General features: G+C 34.2%; 1 protein-coding gene across 1 annotated transcript in view; it reads right to left on the bottom strand.

The window, feature by feature from the left end:
- COL11A1 (collagen type XI alpha 1 chain) overlaps positions 1-13,165 on the bottom strand; it is a 203,325-nt gene that overhangs the window by 16,127 nt on the left and 174,033 nt on the right. The window contains exons 52-56 of the mRNA XM_035020280.1: positions 12,734-12,787; positions 11,662-11,715; positions 5,578-5,631; positions 5,349-5,456; positions 4,835-4,888 (exon numbers count right to left, since the gene is read on the bottom strand). Coding sequence (XP_034876171.1) covers positions 4,835-4,888; positions 5,349-5,456; positions 5,578-5,631; positions 11,662-11,715; positions 12,734-12,787 — 324 coding nt within the window. The remainder of the gene's footprint in view (positions 1-4,834; positions 4,889-5,348; positions 5,457-5,577; positions 5,632-11,661; positions 11,716-12,733; positions 12,788-13,165) is intronic.

The following is a 13,165-nucleotide window of genomic DNA, read 5'->3' as shown; positions in this document are numbered from 1 at the left end:
CTCTAATAGTAATAACTGTATCATAGCATTGTAATAATGAAAGAGAAACCAGACCTACAAAAGTACTGTATAAACAGTGAAGTATAGCATTTTTGAAAAGTTACAATCAGTTATCAATCAGTCTTCTCACTACATTCTTATAGTATAAGCTAAAATGGCAAAAAAGAAGGAAAAGGAAAAGGAGAAGAGGAGGAGGAAGAGAGGGAGGAGGAGGATGAAAGAGAAGAAATACTGGAATTCTGATTACTCAGGCTTAATGAGAAATATACTAGACATTGGGTTTATGCATTTTAAATCATTTCTATAAATGTACATAAAAGAGTTAGAGGAAACGAGGATTAATTCCTCTAAGCTAATAATTTCTTATGAACTTGAAAACATTATCTGAGGATGAATTTACCAAGTAAAATCAGTTTCTTACCATTTTCATCAGTTGGAAGTAGAAATTGGTAAAGTTAATGATGTTGATAGCAGTTATAAATAACCCTCTGAACTTGGAACATACCAAAAATATCAATTCTGCATATAAAAATGTTATTCCAAGTACATATTTTCTATTTCCTATTTAGGATATTGTAAATTGAAAAACCCTAGGGAAATACATAATTCATAAGTAATAAGTAGAAAGGAAAACAAGGATGATACATTCTTAAGTGTCCAGAATATACAATCAAACATTTTCCCCTGCAGTATTATGCTTTACAGAATATTTGCTTTGATATGCATCTCACAACTCTAGTGCACTGAAGTTTAAAGAAACTGTAGATTCTGCACTTCATTTAGAATGTAATATTGTGAAATAATGTTTAGTTTGGTGAAAAGCAAATGCTTTATTATTTAAACCTGGTGAATCTTTATGGAATGCTACACATCTCAACCCTGTCTACAGATAGTTCAAAGGTAGCATAAAAAAAATAAATAAATAAAACTGCAATTCAGTAAGCCATCCTACCATTTTATTCAGGCACTTATGGTTTGAAAAATAATGCTATCAGATATTTTATTTATCAGTATGCGAAAAGAAGGAATGTATAATTATATTATGGTAATTTTTCATCTCTTTTTCTTGTTGACTACTCAACAATTTGATTCAACTTAAAAAAAACCCTTTTGTTATTCTTTATATAATCTCATCATTGTCCTTAGCTTTCTGTTAGCTCTCATATGTACTATTTAATCTATCCTCAGTTCCATATGGTGATTCTAAATATATATGTACATAAATTCATGTACATTTCATGCATTTATAGAAGTTTAATTTTTACCATGAAAAATGTCTAACGTTTAAAGTGAAAAATACTGTACCATATCTAAACTCTAGTAGAGCTGATTACAGAATGGGCAAGCACCAAACACATACCATTTTAAAAGTTCTAAAAGATCTGTTTCACTCTCACTCCAAAGAATTTCCATTCCAAAGGTTAATATAAAGTTGTATATAAAATACCTATAAAATACCTTTTAAGTAAAGAAAGTGTATAAGGAAGTATATAAATACTCTCTGATAAAACAAAAAGCCAGAGAAAAAGGAAAGGCATCCATACTGCTAAACACTCTGTTAGAGTGCAATTGTCTAATTAGGTTGCTGCCTATCTGGAATGATGAAAGCACTGTAAGTTGTACTTACTAAACAGCTAAGTTGTATTTAAAAGTTGGGAAAGGGGAATGTTTTCTGACTAGTGGACCCTAGAGCAAGAAGTTTCAGGCACCCTCTAGAAGGGGAAAAGGGACCCAATAGGTAGTTGCAGAAATATAGTGATAAACAGGCTTCTGAAACATGTGTAGACTTGAATGTGGATGTGAATATATTTATAATTATAACGAGGAAAAACACATTATGGAGAGAATATTCAGATGAATTTCACATGGATTGATTTCAGAGACAAATGAAAATTTGTATGAGTTTTGAAACCTCTTATTTTTACCTCCCACATTTTTAAGCCTCCCATACACATTTAAGCCTCTCTTTTCCTTCTTTAATAATCTTACCATACTTCTGATGAGGGAAAGGTCCCCAGAGGAAAGGGCATTTTAACAGTCCTACTCTGAATATATTTAGCATTCTCTGCTTGATTCTATTATAGTCCTTACCTACTTTATACTCTAACTGCTGTAAGTCAGCATAATTAGTTGGTCCTTTTCATTTGCTTTAAGAGTCAGTGTCTTTCAGGCGCCTGGGTGGCTCAGTTGGTTAGGCGACTGCCTTTGGCTCAGGTCATGATCCTGGAGTCCTGGGATTGAGTCCCACATCAGGATCCCTGCTCAGCGGGGAGTCTGCTTCTCCCTCTGACCCTTCCCCCTCTCATGCTCTCTCTCTCTCTATCTCATTCTCTCTCTCAAATAAATAAATAAAAAATCTTTAAAAAAAAAGAGTCAGTGTCTTTCAAACACGTTTATTGATGGTACATATGCATGAATGAGGTCAAATTTAGTTACTTTTTTTTAAGTGAACTCTACCCTCAATGTGGGGCCCGAACTTAGGACCCCAAGATCAACAGTCGCGTGCTGTATGGACTGAGCCAGCCAGGAACCCCAAATTTAGTTACTTTTCACTAAGAATATGAAATTATTTTTCAAAACATCATTTCATTCAATTGATAATTCTTTATTTGGTGCTCCTAGTGCCAATTAATGGTCTAAGTGTTCTACATATAACTTATTTAATTAACATAAGAATCCCAGGGTAGAAGATATTAATATCCCCATTTAATTCATTTAAACTTCATAATATCCCATGAGATAGATGCTATTGATATTCTAATTTCACAGATCAGGAACCTAAAGCTTAGAAAAATAAATAAATAGCTTTCCTAAAGTCATCCAGCATGTAAGTGGTAGTGCTTGTTTTTGAAACTAGGGAGCTTGGCTTGAGAGTCAATAACCATGATCAAAAATTGCCTACTAAAATAAATTTTTCTTAGCTGAGTTGAAAAGCTCATTCAATTGCCATAAAAAGCATCTTGAAGATGGTTTCTCTGCCCCTCCCCACTTCATGAGAATTGACTAGCATTTTCATTAAAATTAGATAGTGTCGAATTAATTGATGCTATGAAAAAGCTACAATCTATTCACATTATAAGTGCTCTCTGATAAAACAAGTAGCCAGAGAAAGGCATGGCACCCACACTGTTAAATTCTGATGCTTTTCACTTCACTCTGCCCAAAAGGGTATGAGTTGTTCTCTCCCTTGCTCGATAAACTCACATTTACCTAAGAGTCAAAAATATAAACTTTTACAAGCTGGAGTCAGGTGGTATGTCTGATGGTTTTATTTTTAATATTATCTGAGGAAATCTCCAGCATGATGTTTTTTATTTCATCTGGAGAAAGGTCAGAATACTTATTGGGAAATCTGAAATAACAGGAAAAAAATCTCTGGCAAATTTTAAGGTGACATTAAGGCGAATTATTTTTTTTCCAGGCTCTGACTCTACAGTTAGGAGTTTACCATAGCTAAGGAGAATATCCCCTAAATAGTGGCGCAGACGTGGAGCCCACTCCGCTTCAGCCAGGTCCCTGTTCCCATGCTAATGGGGTCATGTGCAGATTTGACAATCTCCTGCTTGAGGCCACTCAAAATTTGATAACTTTTATCCTGATACTAAGATAAATGATCTTTAACTTTTCAGTGCAAGTTAAAAAAAAATAATCTCTGTAACATGGAATATTTGGTACATTTTGTGGCATTTTTACTGAAAGCGATGGTCAAAATTCCTCCACAATAATTAAGATTATGAATCCCAGTTTTGATGGCTTTGTGAGTATGTATCTCTGAGGTAACTAATATGTTCATGGTAAGAGGTATTTCTGTAAAATATAAAATGCTCTACAGAAGCATTTGACTATTTGAACCAACATGTGTTATACTTGCATAATGCTGTATGTATTATTAGCTATTTTGATTAATCCCTTTACATGCAACTACTTTTGGACAATGAATTTCAAATGCCTCTACCATAAAATAGAATCTGTCACCCAGAAAACAATGATTTTTTTTTTATTAAAGGTTTTATTTATTTATTAGAGAGAGAGAGCACAAGTAGACAGAGTGGCAGGCAGAGGGAGAGGGAGAAGCAGGCTCCCCACTGAGCAGGGAGCCCGATGCGGGACTCAATCCCAGGACCTTGGGATCATGACCTGAGCTGAAGGCAGATGCTTACCGACTAAGCCACCAAGCGCCCCAGAAAATAATTATTTTAAAGGCAAGACTTGGATTCTCACTTCTGCCTAAATTCTGTAGCGAGGATAGCCTTGGGCACCCATAATAAACTCCCATCTATGAACAGTATGCTGGTCAGTTAAATGCTCTGTTGCGTATCTCAAGCATGTTTGCACATAGGGTTTATGATAGTAACCAAGCTCCAGTTATAATAATTATGCCTTTTGTCACTAATGGAGGTTAATGTTTTATCTTTCAGCCTGTATGACTCATGAATAGAACAATTTATTTGGTGAAGGAATCACTATATGTCTGTGCCAACGTCATTCTTTTAAATGAAGTGCCAGGAAACTAAGTGTAATTGCCTACATTTGGGGAAACTGTCCACATTTAGAAAAGAACTGGCTAGACCATTAGTGGCATTTTATTCAGAGTGGAAATATTTTTTTTTATCCAAAGGACATAAGAAAGGAAAGATCTGATCAAGTGGCATATTTTCCAAATAACCTATCAGTGAAGATTACTTTCCCCTTTTTAGGTCTAAGTAATACACTTCCTTGAATATTGTACAAAATATAAGCTTATTTACGATATAAAACATCAGAAATTCTAGCTTATAAACAATTGTATTTCTGGAATTCTCCCTTTCTAAGTAACAGGAAAGATCACACTCACCACAGGACCAGGAGGTCCATCTTGGCCTGCAGCTCCAGGGAGACCTTGTTCTCCCTACAGAAAATAAGCATAATTTTTTTTTTATTAACAAAAGCATACGTATCTTTTTTTATTTCAATTTTGGAAATCCAAAAAGCAAGCAAGCAAACATCACCTATGAATCCAATCACATGGAGAACATCTACAAATGTTATAAGCAATTTTGAATCTTTTTACATGGGGTATGTCTCTATGGATGTATGTATAAAAACTGTACATATTTGAGTTCTTAGGGTTTAGTTTCTATTCTGCCTTTCTGTGTTGGAATTTCACCCTGAACTTATTAAAATAAATGACATATTTAAATATCTGAAGAGGATCTGGTTTTAATCACTACATAATATTTATGGAATTCCCATAAAACATCCACACGATACCTTATGAAATAATGCTGACATAAACATTTTCACTCAAAACGTTTTTTTGGGGGAAATAAACCATTTTCAAAATGGCATCTTTTAGCAGAGGTGCTCACCACCGGGCCAGGGATGCCCCGAAGACCCTCTGGACCAGGCTTTCCGGCAGGTCCCTGAGGACCAACTGGGCCAGTTTTTCCAGGAGGACCTTCGGCACCTGCTTCTCCCTGTTAGAAAATAAAATGTGTGAACATGTTAATAATGAAAAATGATATTTTTTATGTTATTAAGAGTACTGAGATAGATGTTCAATTTATGCACAAGCTATTCAAACATTGTATATTTTACCTTAGCACCTTTTTCACCTTGTCTTCCCTCTGAACCTGCAGCTCCGGGAGGACCCTATAAACAGAAAATGGGCATTTAAAATATATATATTGCATATAAAAGTAACGTAACTGAGGATTTATTCACAAATACTCCAGTTTAATCTGTAACAGGTTCTAATAAATTGTGGCTGTCTACAGCTATTTAGGGTTTAAAACACCATGAGAAAAATCAAAACCCTTTTAGATAAAAACTTGCAGTTAGAATATTTTTATTTTACATTTTTTAAATTTTATTATGTTATTAAAAATAAATGAAGCACAGACTGACAGATAATCACATCATATCAATGTAAGGAAATGGTAAAGATACATTTTTTAAGAAATGCTGATGACTTAGTCACCCTTAGTGTGTTGAATACTCAGGTATCTTTTATTATATTGTGTAATTCGGAACTAATTGTATGTATTACATTTCCCTTCCATCCTTAAATGGGTTTTAAGATTGGCTCCTTTCTCAATCTTAGAACATCCATACGTTATGCATTCTTTCACGATCATGTTCAAACTCGGGCAGCGCAACGTTTAAAATCTTGACTGTCAGCAGAAATTTTATTTTCATTTTCCGGAACTTTGCAATTCACATAAATAAGTGACATAAAAATAGTTATCACTTTTTAAAATCTAATATTAGAGCAAGAGCAGGAAAAAAAAATCTTCACACTCCATATGTCATCCAACAGCTTAAGAGAATATTCTGGTGTTTGCCTGACTTTTGCATAGCTGCATAGATTGCTATGGAGAGATGCTAATTATTAATCCATTTAAAGCTATTCGTAATACTGCTCCTCGACTATATACATATCTTTGTAAGATATCTGTCAGCCCAATTCTCTTTAGTTCTTTTTTTATTAGCTTTGTGACTTTTAACAATTTATTAGTATTCCTGAACTTCAGTTCTTTTATCCATAAGGTATTACCAATAAAATCCTCTTGCATTTGTGGAACATAAGGAATAGCATGGAGGACATTAGGAGAAGGAAGGGAAAAATGAAGGGAGGGAAATCGGAGGGAGAGATGAACCATGAGAGACTATGGACTCTGAGAAACAGACAGGGTTTTAGAGGGGAGGGGGTGGGGGGATGGGTTAGCCTGGTGATGGGTATTAAAGAGGGCATGTACTGCATGGAGCACTGGGTGTTACGAAAACAATGGATCGTGGATCACCACTTCAAAAACTAATGATGTATTGTATGGTAACTAATATAACATAATAAAATTTAAAAAAAAATTCTCTTGCTATAGAATTGTTGTTAAATTTAAACGAGATAACACATGCAAACGTATTTTTCAAGCTTTCCAGTGTAGGGGTATCAAATGCAGATATGGAATCTGGTGCTTAAGAGCATAAAGCCTGGACTCAGGCTGCCTGGCTTCACATCCTGGCTCCGCCACTAATTAGCTTTGTGATCTTTAGAAAGTTATACACCACGTCAGAGCTTCAGTTTACTTCTCTGCAAAATGTGGAGGATAATAAGAGCTATTTCCCAGAGTCATCATAAGAACTCAATGAGTTGAGAAATGTTAAGTGGCGTATAACAGTGCCTGGGACATAAAAACACACTGAGCAAACATTGGCTATTGTTACTATCATTACTAAGATTATCAGATTTTTTTTTTTATACATTGAAGTATTTTACCTATATTTTTCACCGTGTTGGCAACCTAAGAGTCAGGTCAAACAAAACAGACTCTCAAAATACATTTGTAGACACCATGTCAACAAATTACTTTTTCCATACATGCTGTTTATAATACCTGAAAAATACAAATTCCATGTTTGAAACTACTTGTTTTAACTGGAAAATTTTGAGTTGGCTAAAAAATAAGATATACTATGATTCTGTAATATGTAATCAGATTTTGAAATCTGATAGTCATATTTTCTTCTTACATTTACATAGTAACCTGTGAAATATAAAACATGACATTTCTAAATCTTGTAACAAAATGATGAGAAAAGAATCATTTATAATACGAACACTAACATTCAAGGTATCAAAGAAATCATCAATTTTTCAAGATAAAGAGATGTCATAATTCCCATTATATCTAAATTTTGTTCTATTAATTACATTAGATCCTCACTTATACCATTTCTTAGTACCTTTCAAATCAACAAAAACAGGGCACTTGGTTTGATAGCCCAATAAGAATACAATAAAAATGCTTTGGCCTCTAGAACTACCCCCAATATACATTTGCAATAATTTATTCTAAGACACATAAAATTTACAATTTTATTATAAAATATTTCATGTCCACTAATCAGCTGAATTTTTATTACTCCTTAACAAGCATTAATCTAATGTTGAAATTTTCTGCACAAGTTCAAACATAAGTACAGACAGTCTAAAAAAAAAAACTCCATGATCTTTGAGAAATTACATTTCATTTTTCCCCAGACTCTCCTCTTTTCCATCTGTTTACTTCAATTTTTGCAATGAATTGTACTCAAATCAGCAACTGAAATTGAGGTTGGAGGTTGGGAAGAGTAGTGGATATGGTGTTAATTGGTGAAAATAAGGTTAGGCAGGAGGATGACTTTCTCTCTTTCAGATGCCATATTAATATGCTAATGGTGAGCACATGTTAGTCTTTTGTATGGTCTTTTAAATCCACGTTTGAAATGAGTATCCAGCACTTTATCAAACTCAGAGCATTCTGTGAACTCATTTATCTCAGAGAGAATCAATGAATGTAGCATCGGTCATTATTTTCTCAATATCATCACAGTAACGCCAAATATGATTAGACACATATTGTGCCTCAATCCAAAGGAAGAAATGTACAAATTCTGAAGCAGTCTCTTGAGGCAGCAGCATTATGTTAAGAATAATATATATTTTTTTAAGATTTTATTTATTTATTTGACAGAGAGAGACACAGAGAGATAGGGAACACAAGCAGGAGGAGTGGGAGAGGGAGAAGCAGGCTCCCCGCCGAGCAGGGAGCCCGATGCGGGGCTCGATCCCAGGACCCTGGGATCATGACCTGAGCCGAAGGCAGATGCTTAACGACCGAGCCACCCAGGTGCCCCAAGAATAATATATTCTTAAAACTTAAGTGCTTCTTTTTAATTTCATGCTATTTAAAGAGGATTGCTGAATACAAGCATCAACTTCAATAATTCCTAGTGTAAAAATGTTGTCATAAATTAATTTGGTGTGATGTTTAAAATATTAACATATGCAAACCTAAACAACCATAATGACTATGATTTTGGAAATAGAAATCATGAGATTCAGCTGAACAATGGGCTTTTCCTTATTCTATGAAGGTTTTTCCTTAAACTAGTGACATCAAGGTATGGTCTTCTCAAAGGATTGCATTTACACACATGAACATTATAGAATAGAAGATTTATAAATATCTGGCTTTTAAAAAAAGCAAGTCATCAGCTGTCTAAAAATGTAACAAAAATATTGCTTTTACTGCAAGGGAGAAAAGAAAATCTGAGTTTGGAGGCTAGAGAATTTAAACACAAGTAAACTACAACACAAACACAAAATTGTGATTCAAATAGAGTTTCTCCATCCCAAAAGAATTTCTTCCCTCTTTGAATGAATGCCTGATACCTGTCATGGTGGAAATCCATATTAAATGGATTTTCTATGTTCTTTTCCTCATTTTTCCCATTTTCATTTCTTTCTTTCTTTTTTTTTTTTTAAGATTTTATTTATTTGTCAGAGAGAGAGAGAGTGAGCACTAGCAGGGGAAGTGACAGGCAGAGGGAGAAGCAGGCTCCCCGCTGAGCAAGGAGCCCATGCAGGACTCCGATGCAGGACTTGATCCCAGTTCACCGGGATGACCTGAGCTGAAGGCAGACACAACTTACTGAGCCACCCAAGCGTCCCTATTTCTCACATATGTATTTTTTTCCAGATGATACAGATTCTTTATAAAGAAAGACTGGGATGAAAACAGATAAACACACTTTTTCTAGGAGAATAGAAAAAAATTAATAATGTGTATGGACAAATTCTTGTCTTAGTCATTTATTTCTTATATATCTGCATAAGCAGATGGTCAAGGACTTAATATAGCAAACTACTTGCTGTAATTTCATTAACTAATGCGTGTTCTGATTGGAAAATGACTCCTAAAACATGAGACAACAAAACAGGCCCCAGTTAATTTTCTACCAGTAGCCACTGTTACACAGATTTTTTTCACCATGAGAAATATGCTTCATATAAAATACATAGCTTAAGCCTCTCCCCACTATTCACATTTTACAACATTATTCTATAATTTATCTGTTCTTCCATTCATGTAAAAAATACTTAAATTGTCCTTATGTGCCAGAAATGTGCATGGAGAATACAAAAAACAAAAACAAAAACAAAACCCTGTGAAATCCTAAGGAGTTCATGAAGTTTAGTTATGAAGATAGACATCAAAATTAACAAAGACAGTACATTATAAAATATGCAGAGAAGAAGGAGGTGTATAAAATGGGCACAGTGTTGTAGTTTGACAGTAGGGAAGGCTTTCCTAAGAATCTAATCTCTGATCTGAATCTTAGTGTGGGTAAATATGGGTCGGATGTTTCCTTCTAACACTTTATCTTTTGACCATTCACATTTATGCATGAAAGCATAGGGATGGAAAGAATATATAATAAGAATATATGCACATATATAACTGCATATATAATAAAAATATATAAACATTACATGGTGTGTATATATATATTTCTCTGTATTTCTATCAATTAATAATATCAATTATTTTAATTTTTTATTGTGAACTTCCCTCTGGCAATATGAGCTGGAGTCTTTAAAATTCCATTTAGCAGGTAAATTTTGTGCAGTTTATAATATTTAAATTATTTTAGTGACCTCTAAGAGTTTTTTTCAATAAAAGAGCATGGAACTAGCTCTTGGTTTCAGATAGCTATAATGAGAACTTGAGATCAAAATTCCATGGCTTATTGACACAAACTGTACAATCTTCTAGTGCTTAAGGAAATGTGCATTTATTCTTCCGTATTACAAATACATGACAGAATGTACATGTACTACAAATGACAACTTAATTTTCCTACTTGTTCAATAACAGAATCTTGTTTCTCAGTATCACTGCCACTCGTAACATTCTGATCAATATTCTATTAGGAAGGTTTATTATCATTTACTCATCCATCTAGAAAGTTTTAATGGCATTCAGACTGCAGGTAAAAATAGGCAATAGATCTCAAAATATCATGTTACACTTTGTAATTACTTTCTAAGAATAACAGCCCAATGGTTGTTTTGTAATACATTTTTTTTCTACCAAGACCATACTTTGGGGCTAACAACAACAACAACAACAACAACAACAACAACAACAACAAAATAATAAGAATCTTATCTAGAATGTTGTAGATGAAGGGGGAAGGAGGAAGGCAAAAAAACACTTGGTCAGTGAAGACAAAATCGCATTCAGAGAAGACGTTTAATATAAACTAAATTCATTTCTGGCAATGACAAATGTTTGTAAATATTGATTTGAATTTATATTGCTGAGGGACAAAATGAAAATCTGTTCATACAATATGCACATGAGGATGTGTAGTATGAAAATCCCCCTAAAACAAAGCTACCATTAGAAAACAACAGGATCCCAGGGGCTCTGTGCCTTTGGATTACTGAAAGGGGAATGAACCTAAGAAATGTATTTTGTTTGCAGGGAGGTCAGAAAATAGACTAAAGGTGGTGCAGGGGAACAATGTACATTGATATAAGTGTTGCAAGAAGCAGGTCAACAAACATGGTTTTATTATGAAAATAGTACAATTGTAAGAAAAAGTTCAAGTAAATCTCCTACGATCTCCTGGAGCCAATATTTTGAACAAGATCTATTTATTTCTATTTTTCTGTCGAAGTGTATTCTATTTTAATAAGAATTTTGACAAATATACGAAATTACCCTGTTCTCCACGACTTACATATCTCAGCATCATTGTAATGTCCTGCCTACAGCTCAAGAATATTATGTGAGTTTATACACACAGTAGATAATGAGTGGATGTTTCAAATAAAGAATTTTAAGAACTTACTCTTTTTCCAGGAGGACCTGGTGGGCCAGCCTCACCAGATGGGCCAGGAGGACCCTATAAAATGTGAAAAATACCTTTTAAGCAATTGAGTATTGTTTTACAGCTCAGAGCGTTCTTGGACATCTGGACTGAAACCAAACTTCTTTCTTCATCTCCCCACATCTACCTTTCCTGGATAATCTCATCTCTGTTTCAGGTACCTAGACTCTCTCTCAATATCTATTATTAGAACTGGTAAGTTCAGATGGAAAACTTTTCCATAGATGGAAGAAAGTGAATCAAATTCCTCCTTCTTCAAACTGTTCTTTTAAAAAGTGCTAACTTATATCTGACAAGCAGCCAATAGACATACTAATGAACAGAATCATATGATTAATAACTTTACTCACATCACATACATTTGTGGAACCATAAAACTGTTACCTCTAAATTTCTTCTTGTACAGAACTAGCATTTCCATGCCAAGGAGTACTCAGCACATTGGGATATGACCATGCGTCCTATCTACACAGAATAACCTACAAATATCCAGTGGGGAATGGCTCTAGAGACAAAGTTATGTTAGGGGTGTGATTTGTCTTTGGCTCCTACTTAACTTAGTGCCTTCCTTTCCCTCTCCCTAAATAACCATAAGTGGCCAAAGCCCCTACTGAGTCATTCTCAAATTAAATAATAGTAATAGTCCAATACAATGTTGAATTCATTTAGATTAGTAACTGCAGTACAGTCATGCTAATGATAGGCTGATAACATGGCTGTCTTCATTTCAGCCTTATTTGTGTTTTTAAAATAACTTTATTCAGTACAGATAGATAGCTAGCTATATTTGACATAGTATGACAAAATCACAACTATGGTATTACTACATTTTTTTTTATTATGAAGGATACTTATAAATCACATCAAGTAAGAAACTCCATGTAAGTTTGACTTTGAACTGAAATTCAAATATAACTGATAATCCTTTCAGAAAAATGTGTACCCACATAGCTATGCTTTTGAAAGTCTGATTATTTCTTTAAAATGTCCTGAGACTATGTAAATATCTAATAAAAATAGTGTGCTTACTTACCTGTTGACCAGGATCTCCATCCTCACCCTTGTCACCACCAACACCATCTTGACCCTATGATGGGCAATAGAAAGTGATCTCAGATATTTCTCACTATGAGTTCACTTTTATTAAAACAAAAAGGTATGATATACTCTCTGAGTCCTTGAGATAAATCATACTAAATGGACAAATAAAAGTATTACTAAAATCTTTCAGTTGTATTTTAAGGATTGTGGTATCTCTCACTCTTTCGATAAAGATTTGTGAAACTGCCACCACATTAAATTTAAAATACAGTATGCTGTTAATATAAGAAAAGAAAGAGGATGTAATTAGCATAGAACTGCAATGCACCTTGCACCATGAACAAATACGGCACACTGAGATAGGATTTACAACATAGGAGAGACTGAAATAAAAACAAAGATGCTGTAGCTTTGAAATAATAGT

The sequence above is a fragment of the Mirounga leonina genome, unplaced genomic scaffold, assembly GCF_011800145.1.
Source record: "Mirounga leonina isolate KUSES-001 unplaced genomic scaffold, KU_Mleo_1.0 Mir_173, whole genome shotgun sequence".
Classification (NCBI taxonomy): domain Eukaryota; kingdom Metazoa; phylum Chordata; class Mammalia; order Carnivora; family Phocidae; genus Mirounga; species Mirounga leonina.
Note: the sequence above shows the minus strand (reverse complement) of the source record. Positions and strands in the feature narration are given on the sequence as shown.